Source organism: Clupea harengus, chromosome 16, assembly GCF_900700415.2.
Source record: "Clupea harengus chromosome 16, Ch_v2.0.2, whole genome shotgun sequence".
NCBI lineage: Eukaryota > Metazoa > Chordata > Actinopteri > Clupeiformes > Clupeidae > Clupea > Clupea harengus.
The window spans coordinates 3779631-3801024 of NC_045167.1; the positions used below are offsets into that span (position 1 = coordinate 3779631).

A 21394-nucleotide genomic window follows, 5' to 3' on the forward strand; every position below is an offset into this window, starting at 1 on the left:
GGTGGTGGTGGTTCTCTATAGTTCTTATGATTAAGAGTTACAAACACACAGAGATGTCTTAGTTTAGTTTGAGCTCCATTCTCACCGCATTAAGGTGAAACAGAACCAATGCGTGCACAAGAGCCGCAGTGCTCGTCAGTAAGGAGTTGTATGCATCATAAGACTTCAATCACCAAGTTCTCAATCCATATAGGGGTATTTTCAGTAGGAAGGTTTCGTTTTCCTCTCCTCAATTGTTTCAACTCAGTTTCCCTTTCATGGAGTGGATACCAAATGCTGGTGTACAGAGGGACAGGGGAGAGGAGGTATTCATTGTTTTCTTCCTCAAACACGGTAGAGAAAAACATAAATAAATAAATAAATAAATAAATAAAGATAACCGGGCACTTAGGGAGAAAATTCAATTCTGTGGAGCCTCTCCCCTCCCCCTCCAGGAAATGTTCACTGTGGAGCAAAGAGAACATTTCAGAGCTAGTGCAGCCATTACATGGTCCATTTGGGAGATAGAGGGTTTACTGGGAACGAGTGGGCAGGGAGACCGAGGGAAAAGAGAGAGAGAGAGAGAGAGAGAGAGAGAGAGAAGTGGGGGGAAAAAGCTCTTTGTTGTGCCGCCTATGTCACAGGCACCTTCAAACAAGTGGGCTCAAACAAACAAACTCAAACGAAGAGAAGCACAGACATTTCCTTGAAGAAATGCAGCATATTATTCTACAGCACTCCATTGGTGCTTTTTAAAAGTTACTTTGACTTTGTGCCATTTCAATTTATTATTCTTTATGTCGTTCCGCTGAATGGTTCTACAAATTCAACCAAATATATTCGATGACTGTTCAGATTTAGATGTCCGTTTGAAGAGACGATTCGGAGCAGTTAGCAACTAACAACAGAGAGGCACCTTTGTGTAACATTTTATATATAGAATCAGATACGTATATAAAATTGAACACATTGAAAATTGACCAATTCCATACAATAAGAATCTTTCATTTAATGTATATATGTTCAGCAAATCTGTCACTATGTGATCATGAATGATCAACCAACACAGCATGGAGTCATGATATCAATTCATATGCTTTTGCCAAATCAAGCCTTAGAACTCGAAGGATTTAAAGAGTTAGAGAGTTTTAGAGTTAAAAGGATAATAAATCATTGCCAAGTTATCATCATCTCATAAATGTCTAACATGCCTTATTGTTACTATTATTATTATTACTAATGCCTAAATTATCCTTGTGTTCATGGAAAAAGTTAGAATTCAAAGGCTGTGCTTAGGCCACTTCTACAGCTATGTGCCCCAGACGGAAGAGGAGTTGAATGAGTGACAACAAGTCAAAATGAGTTGGCAACAAAAACACTTGCAGCAAAGCTAGAGAAGCTCTATCCTCGTGGGACCTTTCAGACTTTGTGTTTGATAATTAGTCTTGGCTGTGTCCACATAGCCTGAAGTCAGAGACAGCTAGCTGTGAATTAGCATCTCCATTCTCTGCTTTGTCCTAGGCTATAATTACTGCTAGGGAGAACAGAAATGACCACATTGGCCACAAAACCAAAGGTACGTAGGTAGACCGCTTTAGCATCCAAAATACATTAATCATTTGGCTAATTATTAGAACAGCAGCCATTTGAACAGTAAATGCAATTGTGTTATTTTTCCAATGGTGGTTAAACAGCAAACGCATTTGACCTAATTTAACTGCCAACTGAAAAGCTTTTTCTTTCACAACATACTTGTTTTTAAAATCACAGAACATTTTCTGCAGCTTGCATGTAGTAACTCTGGTAACGCTTAAGTCTTGCCTGTACTACTGCACGGTCCCAAGGAGGAGAAATGGGATCTATTTGCATTTTCCAAACAGAGCATCTCTTTGAGGAGCCAGGAGCCAAACGTGCTCTGTTCTTAAGCCCTGTGTTTTTCCTGGAATCCTGAGGAGCAATACCACGCTAATTTAAGATCTATTAATAGCCCTGTCTGCCTAGCAGACTAGGGGTCTATCTACTTTGTTCAGGCACAGCTTTAAAAAGAGTTGACAAAGTTACAACAGCCTTACAAATCACAAGCCTTTTCACATCCTTTGATAAGGACATATTCTGACTGTATGGATTTGGCTTAATTTGTAATGTTCTGGACCCTATATATCCTGAATTTCTGTGACATTAGATAACAAACTTAATTTAATTTCAGACAAAAATAAGCATTCTCTGTTTGGCTGCAGTTTATGAAAATCATCTTTTGAAAAAGGTGAAATGCTTACATGTCTGACCAGGGATGTCTTTGATCATAACCTACAGTGACAGCTCTGTATGAGCTTTTCAAGCATGCTGCTGAAAACAGAAAAGTTACAATTCTCTATACCCAACACACTTTTTTAGGTATATAAATAAATCGGATTGTTACAATGCAACATGGTTTTTCAAATTCAAGCAACATTTTATTAAATAATGTGGCTGTTCAGCTAATGGCAAGGTTTCTGTGCAAACAAAACACATCTTATTCATCGCAAAACTCTCCTGTAGACAGTCCAAAATAACACAGGCCTAAAAGCTCTGGTCACAACAAACCTGTGTCATGAGTGACGTTAAAATAAAAATCATTGGTGGCTTGAAAAAGCCTTGGGTCATCATAAAGCTCGAGACACACTACTGAAATAGCTTCGTCAGAAGATGGTAACATTATAGCCATACTTAGCAAGCTGCAACTTGCCAGCATAGGTATCTATGCAAACACTATCCATTAGCTACAGTAGCGTTTCTAATAAATGCGTAGATCAACCAATACGAAACGATTAACATACAAAAATCACGACGTGTACCACGTTGTTTAAGGTACAAAGTTTGACATTATTATGATTGTACTTAAATTGTGCACTCGCTAAAGGTATATTTGTTCATTCTTGTTTACACTTTTAAACAACTCAAAATCTTCTAACATACTTTGCAAGAATGTAAAATGGAATACCCTGAGTGACAAAAATAACTTGCCATCGTAGTACCGTGGCTTTTTAATCGACGGCCAAACCGAGCTAGGAGTAGCTACAGTTTAAAAACACCTTATATACATTATTTGGGTATATTAACTAATTATTCAGCTCATACCTGGGAAAGAAAATCTTCCAGGAATATCTCCACCGTGAAATCAACAAACTTTTCTCCGACTACCGGAAAGGACATCCCCGAGCAAATATCCGGAATTCCCGTTTACCGCTCCTGAGTGTGTGCGTCTGGAGTTGATAATCCTCAATTTTTAAACGTTTTAAAAAAGTTAATCAAGAAAATCTCAAGAAAATTTGCTCACACATTTGACATCCACGTACAGTTTCCTGGTATCTTATCCAGTTTTATTGTTTTTCTCAAGGTTCATCGTCAGTCCCCCTCCGTAGTGCCTCAAACAGGGCGAACGTTCTCGCCCTGTACGTAACGACATCATTACTCTTTCTATCCTCCAATCAGTGCAGCCCAAACGACCAGACATCGCTGAGCGGAAATAAAGGTATGGACCAAGAAATGAGGGAGGGGCTGGAAAGGTTTCTAGAAACCAGGAACTAAGCGCCACCTGGTGTACAACAGGCCTTTGGTTCATAAAGGTGTGTCGAGATGAATGCAAGTAGGCCAATATTTGCATCCATAACAGAATCTTGCGAGAGCCTGGAATATGATACAAAACACATTCTCTCGCTGATACTAAGATCTAGTGGGTGCACACACCACACTTCCTAAATTTAAAATAATAGTGATAGTGTGAGGTTAAGAGAAGCAACAAAAGCATAACAAATTGGCCTACTTTGCTGTAAAAACAGTCTACTCTGCAGATGTATTATTAATCATGACAAAAACGAACTAAGCCCTTAGCAAGCGCATACACCCACACCACACAACTGCACCAACACCACACTGCTAAAGTAGAAAGATGTATATAATATAATAAAATGTAGAGTAGAGAGTTATTGTTGGAGAAACTAAAAATGTAGATTTGCTACTAACATTTGAAAAGAAATTGCATTGAGAGGTCAAGCATATCCTCTGAGACTAGGTATCAATTCTCACCCCCTCAGGCTGAGAGAAGGCTGATAATGGACCACTCAGAACAACCATATAGGTGCCTAAACATAAGGAGGATATTGAGGTTTAAGTTTACTTCATCTACATCTCAAAATGTTTTATATGTAAAATAAATATGCTTTGCACCATGAAGGCCTGGGATTTTAGGACATTACATTTCTTATAAATATGAGGATATCAATAATGATATTAATATAAATCAATAGTGATTTCAGACCAACTTAAAGGAATATTTGGTGAGGCGTCTTCATAGTAAGTAGGTTTAGGTTGGTGGGCCAGATACCACTATTTGAATGAAATATGACATGTTTTCAATCTGCTGCTAATAATGACAGGTCTGTCAAGTAAAGAGCCCGTGTCATGTTTTGCAACATTTAGTAAAATACATTTAATGGATTTGCCTGCATTTAGCGAAGTAATCAATCCAGTTCACTACAGGTATGTGTGAGTGATCACTATCCTGATTGTCATGTTCTTCAGAAATGTTTTTTTTGTTCTACAAACAATCATCAACGCTACTCTACATCTACCTCAACATTCTACTCTTTCTTTCTGATTTTTTTGCCCGTTTCTCCGTCTACTATTGATGCAGTTGAAGGTGGATGTGTTGTATGTGGCCACTAGATGGAGACATTTCCTTAACGTTTATATAATGGGACCTCAAATCAGGGATTGAGGACCCACTCTATGAAAAGGTTACCTGAACACTTAATGCTATTATACTAATAGGCATACTAACCTATATCTTAGTAGACCAGTAAACACAGTCATGTGAATTATGCAGAAGTGAATACAATTCCACTCTTATCTGGACCCATTCTAAGCTCTAGCCCACACACACACACACACACACACATTGGTGATTACAATAAGCGCACAAACTTGTTTATGATCACAGTTGTGTTTATGGAAGGTTTTGACACATAGATGAAATTTCAAAGCAATGATATGCACAATAGTATGAAAACATGAAAAATGTAAAGAAAAAGGAATGAGAGTATGTGATCGTGATTCATATAGTCATTACAACACTCCCACCAGAACATGCAACGGATGGGTCGGACTTAAGCACTAGTTTAGATGTGCAGGTCTTCTTATCCACCAGCAGCTTGCAAGCCGGAGGGCTCTGGACAATTTGAGGGATTCTATTGAGAGAGAGCAGATAATCAGAAACATGTATCTATCCATCATCCTCAAAGTAACCTTACCGCTCACTGTCTTCACCATGGTATCCATTACATCATTTCAGTCTAAATGAAACCTGGGATTTTGACTACATTGCGGACAATTTTACACCCTCACAGCAAAGCATATGTTAGTTAGAAGTGTTGGGGAGAGAAATGCTAGTTGTATTAATGAGAGAAAGGTAAAAGGATATTTGTGCTTATCTGTCAGCCTACAAACACCAGCCCAGATACAGATTTCTAACCCTAACCCTGTTAATGGTACTGGCTACTACCCTTGTCTGTTACTTGGCTTGCTGTATAACAGTCGTTCTCAAAGTGTGGTCCGCGGTCCGCCAGTGCCCCGTAATGGTCCGCGACGGCCACAAGTAAATTATTGCGACATTTCTAACATACAACTCAGAACGAAGAGAACACAGTCAGTAGAAACCTAATCTATTAAAGAGTAGCCTAATCTATTAAGAAGGTCATGGATCGGTGGCTTAAGACAGGGACAATGAAAAGAAAATTAAATGAGAATGGCTCTGACACAGACAAGGAGAAGGGTCACTCCCGCCGCGGAGCTGCATTCAAACAGCATTTTTTCTCCCGCTGCGGAGACAGCAAGATGATAACTTTATTCAGTGTTGTGTGACGTTGGATAATGACAACTCATAATTATGAAAAGTTGACTACTAGGATGGCTATATTAATGCCAGTCGGCTTGCCTACGGTTGGTAGTGAATTACTGCGGTCGCGTGGTCGGTATGCGCATCGTTGTGTTTATTGGTGTTTAGTGATACATTGGCGTGTCTGAGTGTGTGATAGGAGTATGAGGCTGTGAGCGAACTATAGTTTGTAACTTAAACAAGTCACGCATGGAGCAGGGTTCCATATGCTTTGCCTAGCGCATTGTCATATCTATAACTAGCCTACCGATGAAAAAGGAGTGCCCACCCACGGAAATCACGTGCCGCTAACAATTGCCTGGTGCCAGTTCTGGGTAGGAGGCCTGTTGTTCCGGGGATATACTATTTAGTTAGATGGTCCGCGAGTTTTTTTTTATTGGCTAAGTGGTCCTTGGCCTGAAAAAGTTTGAGAAACACTGCTGTATAACATGATTCCAAGGGGGGGGGGGGTTGACTTACTGGTTGCAACAACTTGCGCCATACTCTGAGCAGGAGCAGTGATAGCAGCTCCCAGTGTTCCAACTAGAACCAAATGGATGGAGATCCCCTTTGGTGTCCTGGCAACCTGAGTGAGTGAATAGGCAAGTTAGAGCTGACGTACTAGTCCATTGGAGAACATAAATATGTACTTGTCCACTCTTAAAAGTACACCATTGGAGAACATAAAGACGTAGTAGTCCACTCTTAAAAGTACACCATTGGAGAACATAAAGACGTAGTAGTCCACTCTTAAAAGTACACCATTGGATAACATAAAGAGAAACGTGGGCCTACACATAAACAGTCACAGTTCTTGCAGCAGAATGCAGAATGCAGAATGCAGAATGCAGAATGCAGAATGCAACGGATATGTTGCCCTGACAGATATTGCCATGCTATAGTCTTTGTTTACACAAAAATATAAACCAGTGGCTGACGTACCTGTTGGTAATTTGTTTATGTCCGTAATGCTTAGTGGCTCAACATAGCACTGGGCATAAGTCACAGCAATGACACAGAGGAAGGAACACAGTCTGAGAGCGTCCTATGGGAAAGGAAAGAAGTCAGAATAGGTTCTTGAGTTGAGTTGTGTCACAGAAAGCGTTGGAAAGTGTATTGCAACTCAAAGCAAGAGATATGACTGAAGTAGAGAATAGAACAACATTCTAATATTAACTTTTCTCTAGTGCAAAATCTATTAAATGTATCTATCCATCATCCTCAAAGTAACCTTTCTGCTCACTGTCTTCACCATGGACCTGCTCAAAAGACAAATGAGATTAGACGGAAAACAATTCAGGTCAGAAATCAGATTAGATGACAAAGTATAGCTTTCTTACCATGGTTGCAGTCGAGGGGAGTTTCCGTGGATGTGTTGGCGCTGGGTGCTGATGGTTGTGTGGTACTGTGATGCAGTCCGTCAGTCCCATTTATACTTCTTCTGATCCCTCCTTCCATTAAATGTTTGCCATGTCAAACCCTTAAAATAAACAATGTCCACTTCCAGAAGTGCAATAGTAGTGACCTTTTCGTCTCTTCTACGTCTCTATTTGTTTAACCCAAAGGTATAGGTGGAGGAAAGTTAAGAAAGGGGAGTAGTGAGTCATTAATGAGATTAAAGGATATGAAATGAAATGAATTGAATGTGATCACTTTGAGGGAATATGGGAAATTGCGTCAGTGATCAGATTGGAGTTGATCGTTCGATCTTGGTAAGTGATACATTACAAGCAAAAAACATACAAATAAATAAATTGATTTTAGAAGTGAGGTCTGGTTTTATTTTTCTACAATATACACCTAGAGAGAATGACACATTCAGTTATACCCCTACCAGGTATCCAGGTGTTAGCCATCGCTAGTGTTTAACTGTAGTATGTGTAGTACACCACTGTAGGAGAGTTGCCTTTAGGGGAATTTATTCATACAGTCAATGTTATCTTGAACTCTTATTTGGTTTATGACTGTTCATCACAATTGCGTAATGAAAAACAACCTAAAAAACAAGTCCAACAATCAGGTCAGAGTCAGGATATTATTTTTCAATTTGTCAAAACCCGTGACTCATAATGATTTCTCATTGAGGAAAGATATCATTGTGAAAATTCAAGTCGGTCCAAGACCTCTATATATTAAAGATGCAGTCCGCAATTTGGTTTCGCAAAAGGTTGTTGATATTTGAGCTCAACAGCCAACTCAGCTCACACCCCTCCCTTCCGTGCTCCTGAACCTGGGGTTGATTCTGGCTCAGTCCGAGCCACTATGTTTCCCATTTACAGGAGGGCCAGGTTCCACACAGGGGCCTCAGTGGTTCTCCACAGGAGGGCCAGGGCCCACACAGGGCCCTCAGGGAGCAGCAAGGGGCCCTTGAGATGATAGGACATTATTTAAAACGATTGAAATACACAAACATTTGTGTGCACTCATTTCTTTTTTTAAATGAGATTAGAATGAGTCATTTAACATTTGGCATTCATATGTAGTGTTTTAAGTGAATTGTGGCACCCATCAACTCTCAAACTCTGACACATACGGAAGTATTGATAAATTACAATTACATTACAGCATTACAAAATGCTTCAATTCAATTATGCATCTAACATAAATAATACGAAGATGTTAATATCATACAACACTAGCCTTTTTACTATCAGGGAATGTATGGGAATAGGAAAAAGGAAATGAAAGATTCAGCTTGTGATATTTGAGGATTACTGGAATGACAAAAGTTGTTTTTGAATGTTTTTGAGGTCAAATGGAATAAGCTTGACTAACTGCATTGGATGTTGGAGTCTGTCCAGATGGAGTTGCAATGATGCCGTGAGGAGCAATTCGCTGAATTGGACAAAAAGTGTTTGGGCTTTGAATCACAGACTGTTCCTTTAATCCTTGGCCTTTAACATTTAAAGAATTGTTTCAAAAGGCATGTACTGTATGTACATGTATGGAGAAGTGTATATTTTTTTCAGCCATTCTCTTACATTCTCAAATACAGAGATCACCTATATTTGCATTTTGAAGTGTATGTATTTTCTACTGTAAATATCAGGAATCTGGTTAACATGAGTGCCCATTATGGTGTGTTATGATGGGCTTTCCACTGCTACTGTGTGCCTACTGTGTTGGAGGACCAAGGGATTGACCAAGGAAGTTCACAGAGCAGATCACTTTTTATTTTATCTTATTTTTTTATTTTCTTTGCTGTAGTTGTCTGTAGCACATTTTTAAAAGTTAAAATACAATCAAATAAATACTTTTGCAGCCTCACATATTTCATAAAAGTTCTCAAGAGTCCTTGGGTGAGAATCCATAAATATCACAAATATAAATAATATAATTCCAAGCCCACATATTTGTCATGGTTATCGACAGGGTTCAAATGAATGTATTATATAAGGGATGTACAGCAGTGCCCACAAGAACTGCTGTGGATAACCGAAACCGAGGCTAGCAGCTCACACCATATATAACTTGCTTACATGTACATACATACCCATGATAACGTTTAATTTATAAATGACACACAATAAGACATGAACAACAATAACTAATAATAAAAATAAAACAATTATAACATACTTTAATACAAATTATGTGAGACTCTCTCTTGAATTAACAGGATTCTGACGTTTTTTTTTCTTAACCTTCAATAGACGATGGCACAATGAAACATATATTGTACACAACATTTGTACCTTTATCCCTTCCTTCCTTTCATTGCGTCCTACCCCTCCCTTTGATACAAATGTGAAGAAAACTATAACGGAGTACAACGAGGATGGAGGACTCAAGAACAGAGAAAGAAGAAGGGCTTCAAGACATGAGTCACATATTAAGCACCACAGTGTGGAAAGGCTACCTAGAATGGCACAGAATATACAACTTGTGAACCGTGTATTATATACCATAACCATATAACCATTTAAAACATGTATTATATACCATAACCATATAACCATTTAAAACATGTATTATATACCATAACCATTGAAAACATGTATTATATACCATAACCATATAACCATTTAAAACATTTTCTGAGCGTGGTAAATCACAGATAACTGAAACCTTGTGTGACATAAAGTATGTGGACAAAACATTGTCTGTCCACACACACATTCAGGTTTCACCAACCAGTCCCATCCAGTCCAATCCAGCGTTCCCTGTCTGACACACCAAACACACCCTTCCCTTTGTTCTCTAGCCAATAATTATCTTCAGAAGATGTGGTCTGGAGAACGGCCAGCAGAACCTGTTGGGCACGGGCCCGTCCACATTGCACTCAAAGAAGGAGAAGAGGGGGAACCACACCCGCGCCCTGCGGCTCCTCTGGTAGGCCCGTGTGTTGGCCAGCGTGTGGTAGTACAGGAACAGCCGCGTGGTCAGGTAGAAGGCCACGAACACGTCGATGGAGTAGTGCTCATGCGCAGCAAGGATGAAGAAGATCCCGAACAGATTCAACACCCAGGACACAGTGTGAACGAAATACCAGCCTCGTGGAGTGTCTGCAATGTACACACACACACACATAAATTATATATATATATATTTATATTATACACAGAGTGTTAATGTTACATGTTAACACAGAGAAAAACAATCTCTCACAGACACACCCAAATTCATATACACACTGTAATGTCTCCAGTGGTTCTGTTGATGTTGCAAACACTTGTCCACAGATAAGACTAATGCATCAGATCTTCCAGCCAGATCTGGACTTCTAAACACCACATGAAACACTCTAAAGCCCTATTTTCATAGTTCTACATGCACTACTGTTTATTCACAGTCATTTCTACATTAGTTTCCTACAGATCTCTGGTTTTATTTTTTTATCTGGCGAGTTTTTAGACCATCCTCAAGGCTAAAGGGCAGCTTAGGGATCTTCTTAGTCAACTTCCCTGCATTGCCACATGTACCCTGTATCAAATCCAAATGTACCCTTTATAAATCCCATAAGTGCTCTGAAGTGGTCACAAACAGGATCCACAAAATCTAACATCCTAGAAGTCGGACATAGGCTGTTCAAGTTGAGACGTCATTAATGACCCTTGAAAAAGCCAGGCTGCTAGCTAATAAAAAAAAGACAGAGCATTTTGAAAAATATTTCAAGGAATACATGCAGACATATAGTTGATTCATGTCTAGAGGAAGCTATTGTTGTTCAGTTCCTCACATATGCCTGACACACACACACACACACACACACACACACACACACACACACACACACACACACACACACACACACACACACACACACACACACACACACACACACACACACACACACACACCAGGATACCTACACTCAGTAATGAAGAAGTTGAGCATGGTGAGGACCACCGTGTGCCCACTGAACATGTAATCTCCACAGGTGTGAACTCCAGTCAAAGTCATCCCCATGCCGGACCAGATGGTCAGCGCTCTCTGTATCTTTCCCCAGTTGTCAAGATCCACCTGCACACAACACAGATATACACACAATCACATTACCTCTAACAACAAGGCATGATATGAGTGTAAAAATACCTGTCAGTGGATTAAGAAGGTATCCAGTTACACGTACCCAAAATACAAATGCCACAGCCTTTTAAATCTGCCTGATTGGATAAACACCTATATGTCCGAGGATGACAAAAAAAAAAACCTTAGGGTTGGTTCACCAAGCTGGGATGGACTAAACATTAAAAATGCTATTTTGACCACTTAAAATCAAAATGATTGCCTGTCTGTTAAGAATTCCAACTTTTATCTGATTATTTTATCATGTAATCGCACTGCACAAGCTGTACAGATCAGCACAACTATCAGATCATTCTGGCCACTAAAGACACCTGAACTTTGCAGCAGTCCACATTCCAAATCAGATCACAAAGCAAAACGTTTCTTGTTGCCGGGCAACCGCAATGATAACGATGAATGAGCAATGCAGCCTTGACAAATTTCGAACTCCTTCAGTTAAGCTGTCGCTGATAAGAGCGCCTAATTCACACCCTAACTTGTACGGATATCCTCCTGTGGCGTCACTTATCAGCGCTACGTGCATAAACCTGTACGTAAACGGTGTGCGCAATCACTTCCAAGATATGTGTGTGATTAATCCAAGTTATTGTCCTCTGTGGACAAATTGATACACAGGTTTGATTAACCGTCATTTCCAGTCAAGTACACATTTATTGTTAATCCCTCAAAAAGCCTCTGAAGGTAGGACTGTGGGATACTTGTGCTTTCCAGGTATTCGTCATATGTCGACCAAGGGTCATTTATCAACACTGCATTGATACAAATATTTATGTGCAGTCCAGGTAGCTTTGGAAAGGGCCGTGATGTGAGTGAGTGAGTGAGTGAGTGAGTGAGTGTTGAGGTACCTTTGCTGAACACTGTAAGTGAAGGCCTGGCACCGAGAGGGATTTGATGTAAGTGAGTGTTGAGGTACCTTTGCTGAACACTGTAAGTGAAGGCCTGGCACCGAGAGCGATGTGATGAGAGTGAGTGAGTGAGTGTTGAGGTACCTTTGCTGAACACTGTAAGTGAAGGCCTGGCACCGAGAGCGATGTGATGTGATGAGAGTGAGTGAGTGAGTGTTGAGGTACCTTTGCTGAACACTGTAAGTGAAGGCCTGGCACCGAGAGCGACGTGATGAGCATGGTGATGCAGCGCAGGAGGAACACAGTCCCCACCAAGGAGCACAGGCGGCGGAATAAAATGGACCTAAAAGACAAACAGCACACAAGCACAGCTGTTTTGTTACCCCACATTGTTGAATTCTTTGCCTCTATGCTTTCAGTCTGCTACATATATAGTACATGATGTCCACTGTTCACCTACACTTCAGCTGTATTTATTTTGATAGTATCAAATAAATAAATAAATATATATAGTAATAAATATAGTATAGTATAGATCAGTACTGTTTGTTCTTCGGACTCTTAACCGTTTTAGTTTATGTCCTCTTTATCATGTAAAGTGCCCTTGAGTTTTTGAGAGGTACTATTCAAACAAATGATATCACAGGAAATGGATGTAGACACTTTGTCAGTTGCGTGGGCTCCCTGGGAACAGAACTCCATGACTGGCATTGCATACACTTGAGTCATAACGTCCATATTATCTACCTCATTTTCACTGCTGCAAAACATTTAAAGTACTAAGGTTAATGGTTCTGTCACGCTTTCTTTTTTCTTCCATGTCTACTAATGCTTCACACTACACTTATCTTCATACATTTTCTGTATGCATTTTCGTACAAATTTCTTTCAAAATAAAGGAAATGACTGTCTGGTGGCAAAGCGTGAAAAACATCTATAGGCTGAACACAAACTATATTGAATGATCATCACTTGAATATTTTGCGAACCCACCCTAAGCAGGGTCTTAACTGGAGCTTAACAGCTCTTTACTCTGCAAACAGAATCAGACCTCACTTCAGAGGCGGTCTGATATTTCATGATATGCCAGTTTACACAAAATATCAAAGTTGACACAAAGCCGGATCAAATGTCTAAACCCATGGGTACATATTATGCTGTGATGACGGAAGGTTGTTGTGTTTCTCCAATAGGCTAAATCATTCTACGGCTAGTTTTAGGGTCATTTCCCACGCCTGATCTGGACATGAACTTGAATGTAGCTACAGAGGACACACACATCTGTGCAAAAATACCTATGGAGGTGTATTGGTCCTATAGAAAGTGTATAATGTGCAGACACAAAAGTACCTGTGCTTATGTAATAGCAGCACCAGGATCCACATGGTACAAAGGGTTAGTCCACATGCTTCAGCCATGGCGAAGGCCCATGGGATTCTGGGTACACTGTGGAAGATACAGATGCCATGAGAACTTTGGCTCCTTCAGCACACACACTGATTGCAAATCACTTTGGCGGAGGTCTTTTTTGTCTGTAACACCATTCTCATAAAGAACTCCAGCAAATACAGTTTATTACAAATTCCTAAACACTAAAAAACTGGGCATCCTATAACATCCTAGAAAAACCAAGCGGCTCTCTGAGCTTTCCATGCACACATTCTTACCTGTCCAGGAAAATATCAGGAAGGGGAGGATATGTGCGCATGTCGGGTACCCGCTCGTGTACAATCACCATGACGAAGGCGGTGACACCACAAACAAACAAGAAGTAGACAACACTGAGGGCCGTCTTCCAGTACTCAGGATCTAACTCTTCATCCTTCCATTTCCCGTTGGACAGATGCCAGGGCTCTGGGCTTGGACTGTGATGATGATGATGATGGTGCCCATTTCCCTGGCAGGGTGCCTGCAGTCCGGACACTACTGTGCCCTCGCATGCCCCTCCGTGTGGGTGTCTGCCATGGCACTGCGTGGTGGTCCCCAGTGAAGGGTATCCATCTGAGTGGGTCAGTCCCAGCTCCTGCATGGCTGAAGGATTCTTGCTCTGCAACCTGTGTTTTGAAATGCTGTTTGAACATACACTTCTTCAAAATAACACACCGTGGACATTTTATGAGCCAATTACTCAGTACAAGCAGTACAATCTTCCAATAGATATTATCTCTCATTCATTTGTATTGCTGTGCTGTGTTGGAATGGCCTGTTCTGCATGTTATTGCTGTGGTTACTTTTACCTTCATTTCTCTTAAGTTTAATTATTGTTCTCTTGTTTAGTATTGTTGCATGGTAATATGTTGTCCTGTTGCATTGTTTACAGATTACATAGGCCTCCATTGGAGCTAGTCTGTGGTTTCAGTGTTTTCCAAATGTGTTTCCTGTGTTGTAAGATTGTATACCGATTACAAAGTCTCAAAGCACAAATGCTCCAGGAGGACAGCTCTGACAACAGATGCAAAAATGATCTGAGCTCTGAGGCCTTGAAGGAAATCTCCCCGAGGGTCTAGTCCATTTGTCTATTGCATTGTTTAATTGGGCGGCATACAGTACCTGTGCACTGCCAGTATGATTCTCTTAATATCCCCCAGCACGGTCATCTGCAGGGGAGGCTTGCGCAGGTCATCCTCCCTCAGGCTCAGAAGACTCTGGCCATCCAGACGGTGTTGGTCACACAGTATTGGCACATAGTCAGGGAAGCCCTCCGTCTCCAGCCACTGGCCCACCTGCTGAACACTCCAGCGGCTCACGTCACCATCGACCTGAAGAGCCATTTCCCTGAGAACTGCAGAGAAGTCCAGCATTACTCTGCTATATACGTATTACATCATGGACATCATGTACAATGTAATGAGGGGGGAATTAACACATTTTGTTATAAAATCCTCTGGGGCTGCTGAAAGCTTAGAGTGATTTGAAAAACAATGTGACAACATGGTGACAGTTACTGCTTCTGAATGTAAGAACCGATGTTCTCCAGTTGAGTTTCACCTATAAATAAGCGCTAACTAGATAGAGGGGGTTGGTTTCACGTCTTATTACAAATAAATCCTTTGAGACAAAACCGGATGCTACAGGTTACCTACAATTTCATGTGGCAGACACTGGCTACTGTTGCCTTGTTTCATGTGACTGCTGGTAGCTTACACTGCCCCCAGTGGCCATCAAAGGCCATAGGCCGTCTCAGTGCCACACACCAACAATACAGCAGGCACACACAAACAAACAGCCAGTGTCACCCATTTCTCACAAGGTGATCCATCCATCTCACTGTCACCAAAGGAATGTAATGACAGTGTTTGTGTAAGTGTGGAATGTGTGTCTGAAGAAAAACTAGACTTACAAGTATAACTTCTCCTTCTTCAGCTCTCTCCCATTCAGGGGTGGTTTAGCATACCACAGCGTGTATGGCCTAGTAGTTGATACGACCTGAAGAGACCAGAAGATACGTGTCCTTTTGAAGATGTCTATTAATCAATATGTCAAAACTCACCCGCAATATATGTTCCATATTAACTACAGTCTGGATTGGTAATCCTGCACTTCAACAAACAAAGCTCCCAGATGCATGCACAGCCGCAAGACAGAACAACCCAACCTACACTAAGTGGACCTGCTGCCGTAGACACTTGACTTACCCCTTGATGAGTGCAGTCCTGTAGCTGTGATCTCTTGTGTAATATATTCACAACAGCCTGTGGTGCGGGTATCACTAGGATGGTCTTGTGGATTGTTGCAGAGCTGATAGCATCTCCATTCCAAAGTCCTGCCCTCTAATCAGCCAGGCTGAGTAAGCAGTCTCTCAGATAAAGTACAAATGACACAACAACACACTTGTGTGCCCATTCACACACACACACACAGTGTACTGATTGAGAGGAATTAGCATTGGAAGGCAAGGTGATCATTGGGACAGACCCAGCGGTGACCTCCAACCCTTCCACGGCTGCGGTCATGACCCTGCACCCACAAACACAAACACAAACACAAACATACCCAAGCACAATCACACTTTGGCACAGCACAAGTTCACAAGGTCAGGGGAAAACATTATTTGGTATTAGTTTAGCATTTAGCATGTTTAGTACTAACTATATCATGCTGATTAGTTTAGCATTTAGCATGTTTAGTACTAACTATATCATTCTGATTTAGCATGAAACCCAGATAAGAATACATTTAACTGCGATAAGTATTCACACAGTTTAGAGATGAAGTAGAAAGTGTGACTCACCTTGGTTCAGTTTCTATTACTAATACATGTAGGTAGGTACACACCTCTAAATCAGTTACATTTGATTTGAGCCGTGCCTTTCCCAGTGCCAAGTCACAAAGGCCAATTAGATAGCACAGCAAGTCAGTAGTAATGGGAGCACAGCTGAGCCACGCATCACATTCACACAGATACAAACACACACCCACACTGCATCAGTATCAATCAATCAATCAATCAATTCAATTTTATATAGCGCTTCTCTATATACCCGAAGTCGCTTTACAGAGTCCAGAGTCCAGTAGTCATACACACACAGTCATACCGGTGGTGGTAAGCTACCTCAGTAGCCACAGCTGCCCTGGGGCAGACTGACAGAAGCGGTTCAGTAGAAAATGAACGGCCAATCTGTGGGCTGTTAGGATGATGGGACACCCAAGCATCCTGTGAAGTCCGTTGACGGATGTGATTATCTGTTGACTACATCACCCAAGTCGTTTATGTCAATCACATGATTACATTTCTCTATACTAATACACACCTTTAAATCATCCTGTGAAGTTAGTTGATGGATGTGATTATCTACATCACCCAAGTAATTGATGTAATTCACGTCAATGTCCACGTCAGACAGATCACAATGAGCCAAAACCCACAAATAGTCAATGTACTTTGCCAAAATACAGTGGACAAGTGGGCTGCTTTGCAGCTAACTACACAAAAGTTACTCTCAAGCTTACTTCTAAGTGAAGAATTCTGACATCACCTCAAGTGCTAAATCCTACAACAGCTCCCCAAATATAATATCAAAATATAAGTAACTATGACTGCATAAAAAAAATATGATATTGATGTATGCTATGTGTATATGTGTGTTTCTCACAGAGATTTTAAACACAGTCTTTACATGGATAGATACATTGTAATTATTCATCACCTGCCTTACGAGACTGAAGAACACGGCACACTTTTGCCCCCTGCTGGACTGAATGTGCACAATCTGCTCTGCTCTGTCAAGGCTGCCGTGAGTGAAGACACGACACTGTGAACCTCTACAAAGGCACTAATAACTCCCTTTCAATACCTCAATAAATATTCACATCCAAATGGACCACTGTGTCGTGATTTTATTAGTTCTTAATATTCCAATTCTCATTAGTTCGTCTTTTATTACTGTTTCATGTACTATTTTTCTAAAAACCTTTTTCCTGAGTTGCAGTATAGCACTCTGCAAATGATGTCCGAGAGCTCCCTCTAGTGGAGGACTAAAAAAAGTTACATTTCCTCAATGAATAAGATGATAGCCTAGATTAGATCAAATGTGAACTGGTTCTCCAGCATGTTAAATTAAAGCCAAAGAAACCTGTGTGTTTGTTAGCATCAATTCGTTTACATTGTTTATTTGGATACATGTGGATACAAGTGTCTCTATCTCCAAGGAACAAAACTGTTCTAACATAATATGCAATAGACAAAACTAAGATTTTTCATCCAAGTCATGAATAGAGAATATGTCAGTACAAATGGAGGAAAAGACAAAAGAGAAGAGGGAAGTGCGTCAGGAGCGAGGCATAGACTGTCAGCAAAAGCACACATCATAACTACAGATATTGACATGCCTGTCAAGCAGGGGGGTAACTACTGCACCTGGGCCCGTGGGGTGTAGGGGCCCGTAGCCGGGCCCAAAACTGTATTAAATTGCTCGATGGGCCCCCTACACGTCGCTCTGCGTAACTTGGCAACGTAACGTCACACAAGTTAAAGCCAAGTTCTCGACTGCGGAGAGAAGTGCCGCGATTGGCGCAGGTCCATTCTCGTTCCGCGGCTGGATTGGATTACTGAGAATGGATTTGAAAGGCAAGGATTGGCCGACGAGACCCGAGCGGTCCTGCTCCAAGTAGGACGGGCCCATTATCAATAGCGTGACGTTTTCTCGGATATACATATGTTAATACGCGGTATCTACGCGGGGGCCAGCCGTGTATTGCTGTAACAGATTACCGGCCAATCGGATTGAAGCATTTTTTTGGGTCCGTGCATTTAATTATTTATTTTAGATTCCCCAAGATAGAGGGTTCGTATCCCCATTGAGGTGTTATCGAATGTGAAATATATGAGTAGAAAGCATTGGAAATACTTGGAGATTAAAAAATAATTACAACTTTCTATGTAAAATTATTTTTTTTGTAGTTTATATCAAGTTTATAGTAATGCTACTACTTTGAACATAGTACAATTACTACTCCATCAGATTGTCAGTATCTTTGTAGAAATGTACTAATGTTTTTTTAGTTTTTCCCTTGTTTGTCAAGTGTGTTTATCATTAATATCCCCTGTACTGCTCAAATAAACTGAACCAGCAGACTTGGATTCATTCTTATGACACAGAACCTATTGTTGTAGATGGTATAATTAAGATGAGAAAAAGCTATATTGCTTTCATTTAAGCAGGACTAAAAGGCAGTGTGTAATATTTCAAAATAAGTTCCATTTTTATTAGTCATCATAGTTTTATTGACAACATCTGAAATAATTTATACTTGTCTCAGTATTTACACAAATGGAATAGCGTGGACTGTAATTAAAGATACATGTTTGAGAAATAATATGGATAATTTAAGGCCAACAATTACATATAACTGCTTACAATGACAAAGGAAAATGACAAACAAACAGCTATTAACAATGACAAGTGTAACATACAAATGTAAAAGTGTGGATTGTAATCATAAAGATAAGCATTTCAGAAATGATATGGAACATTTAAGGCCAGCATTCAAATATAACTTTTCACAATGACTAAATGACGCACTATTGAGACTTGGGCTGTCCACAGCCAAGACAGGTCTTTGTCCGTCTTCTCTTCACTTTTTTCTTGTGCACTGCTAAACTCTTCACATCTGGTTAGGCTGGAGCAATGGGAAAGTAAAATAAACCAGTTATTATTTTTATGTCACTGAAATGAACACATTTGATTAGCAGGTAGGTAGGCACTCACAGACACACGCAGGCAGGCAGGCAGGCAGGCAGGCAGGCAGGCAGGCAGGCACGCAGAGACGCAGGCGGGCAGGCCCACACAGACGTACGCACACAGGCAGGCACACACAGACGTACGCACGCAGGCAGGCACACACAGACGCACGCACCCACACACAGACGCAAGCACGCACGCACACACAGACACAGGCAGGCAGGCAGGCACACACAGACTAATGCATGCACACACAGACGCACGCACAGACGCACACACAGACGTACGTACGCACGCAGGCAGGCAGGCACACACAGACGCACGGACCCACACACAGACGCAAGCACGCACGCACACACAGACGCACACACAGACACAGGCAGGCAGGCAGGCACACACACAGACTAATGCGCGCACACACAGACGCATGCACGCACAGACGCATGCACGCACAGACAGAGGTACGCACGCAATCAGGCACGCACAGACACAGGCAGGCAGGCAGGCACACAGAGACTAATGCACGCACACACAGACGTACGCCCGCAGGCAAGAACGCACAGACACAGGCAGGCACACAGACGTCTGTGTGTGCGTGCGTCTGTGTGTGCGCATGCATGCACACACAGAGGTACGCACGCTGGCAGGCACGCACAGACGCAGGCAGGCACACACAGACGCAAGCACGCACGCGCGCACGCGCACACACACACACACACACACACACACAAACGTACGCACGCAGGCAGGCACACACAGACGCACGCACACACACACACACACACACACACAGACGTACGCACGCAGGCAGGCAGGCAGGCAGGCAGGCAGGCAGGCAGGCAGGCAGGCAGGCACAGACAGGCAGGCAGGCACGCACACACAGACGTACGCACGCAGGCAGGCAGGCACACACAGACGCACGCACCCACACACAGACGCAAGCACGCACGCACACACAGACGCACACACAGACACAGGCAGGCAGGCAGGCACACAGAGACTAATGCACGCACACACAGACGTACGCCCGCAGGCAAGAACGCACAGACACAGGCAGGCACACAGACGTCTGTGTGTGCGTGCGTGCGTGCGTGCGTCTGTGTGTGCGTGCGTGCGTACGTCTGTGTGTGCGTGCGTGCATTAGTCTCTGTGTGCCTGCCTGCCTGCCTGTGACTGTGCGTGCGTGCGTCTGTGTGTGCGCATGCATGCACACACAGAGGTACGCACGCTGGCAGGCACGCACACACGCAGGCAGGCACACACAGACGCAAGCACGCACGCACGCACGCGCACACACACACACACACACACACACAAACGTACGCACGCAGGCAGGCACACACAGACGCACGCACACACACACACACACACACACACAGACGTACGCACGCAGGCAGGCAGGCAGGCAGGCAGGCAGGCAGGCAGGCACAGACAGGCAGGCAGGCACGCACACGCAGACGTACGCACGCAGGCAGGCAGGCAGGCAGGCAGGCAGGCAGGCAGGCACAGACAGGCAGGCAGGCACGCACACGCAGACGTACGCACGCAGGCAGGCAGGCAGGCAGGCACGCACAGACACAGGCAGGCACAGACACAGGCGCAGGCAGGCAGGCACAGACGCACGTACGCATGTTGTAACATTACAGTATGATGCAAAAATGTACGTCCAAAACTTTATGTTAACTTACCAATTGCTGCTGGAGGTTCCAGGTGGTCGTCTGGCGACATCTCGTGCTTTAGCAGTGGACCAGCAGAGAGCGGCTGGCCAACGGATTCTTGGAGGCAGACTTCAACTCAGCCATTACAACTGGATCAAACACAGCAGGGAGGATGACACCTGGCTGCTTAAGGTCCACCAGCCGTTGGTAGTTCCACTGTGCTGCCCCGGTCAGCCCTGGGCCTGAAACAATTCAGTGGCCATCCACTCTCTTCTTGTGCACTGTAATATT

The 21394-nt window shown here is 42.4% G+C and overlaps 2 protein-coding genes and 1 long non-coding RNA gene across 4 annotated transcripts in view; all 3 read right to left on the reverse strand.

The window, feature by feature from the left end:
- The window catches only part of LOC105904125 (bone morphogenetic protein receptor type-1A-like), a 28100-nt gene extending 24658 nt beyond the window's left edge, over positions 1 to 3442 (reverse strand). The window contains exon 1 of one of the 2 annotated variants that reach the window (XM_031583240.2): positions 3315 to 3442. The gene's annotated coding sequence lies outside the window, so the exon portion shown is untranslated. Of the gene's footprint in view, positions 1 to 3096 lie in introns of both variants that reach the window. The other variant, XM_031583239.2, reaches the window with a different exon arrangement.
- Positions 3443 to 9903: 6461 nt separating this feature from the next.
- LOC105904115 (sphingomyelin synthase-related protein 1) lies at positions 9904 to 15036 on the reverse strand. Its single transcript, XM_031583339.2, has 6 exons — positions 14815 to 15036; positions 13932 to 14318; positions 13615 to 13710; positions 12490 to 12607; positions 11203 to 11353; positions 9904 to 10395 (listed from the first exon to the last, which is right to left on the reverse strand). Exons 1-6 carry the CDS (start codon positions 15033 to 15035, stop codon positions 10091 to 10093), a joined length of 1278 nt encoding a protein of 425 aa, XP_031439199.1. The 5' UTR covers position 15036; the 3' UTR covers positions 9904 to 10090.
- Positions 15037 to 18942: 3906 nt separating this feature from the next.
- Positions 18943 to 21175, reverse strand: LOC116224175. Its single transcript, XR_004165483.2, has 2 exons — positions 21134 to 21175; positions 18943 to 19383 (listed from the first exon to the last, which is right to left on the reverse strand). It is a non-coding gene; the product is annotated as an uncharacterized LOC116224175 (long non-coding RNA).
- Between the last annotated feature and the right edge of the window lie 219 nt (positions 21176 to 21394).

Excerpts from the sequence above, each read along its gene's own strand:
- LOC105904115 (XM_031583339.2), bottom strand. The coding sequence starts at position 15,035 with ATGGCTCTTCAGGTCGATGGTGACGTGAGCCGCTGGAGTGTTCAGCAG. Across the intron at positions 14,319-14,814 it reads ATCATACTGGCAGTGCACAG|GTTGCAGAGCAAGAATCCTT; the intron begins GTACTGTATGCC and ends TTCAAAACACAG. Across the intron at positions 12,608-13,614 it reads CTGCTATTACATAAGCACAG|GTCCATTTTATTCCGCCGCC; the intron begins GTACTTTTGTGT and ends TTTGTCTTTTAG.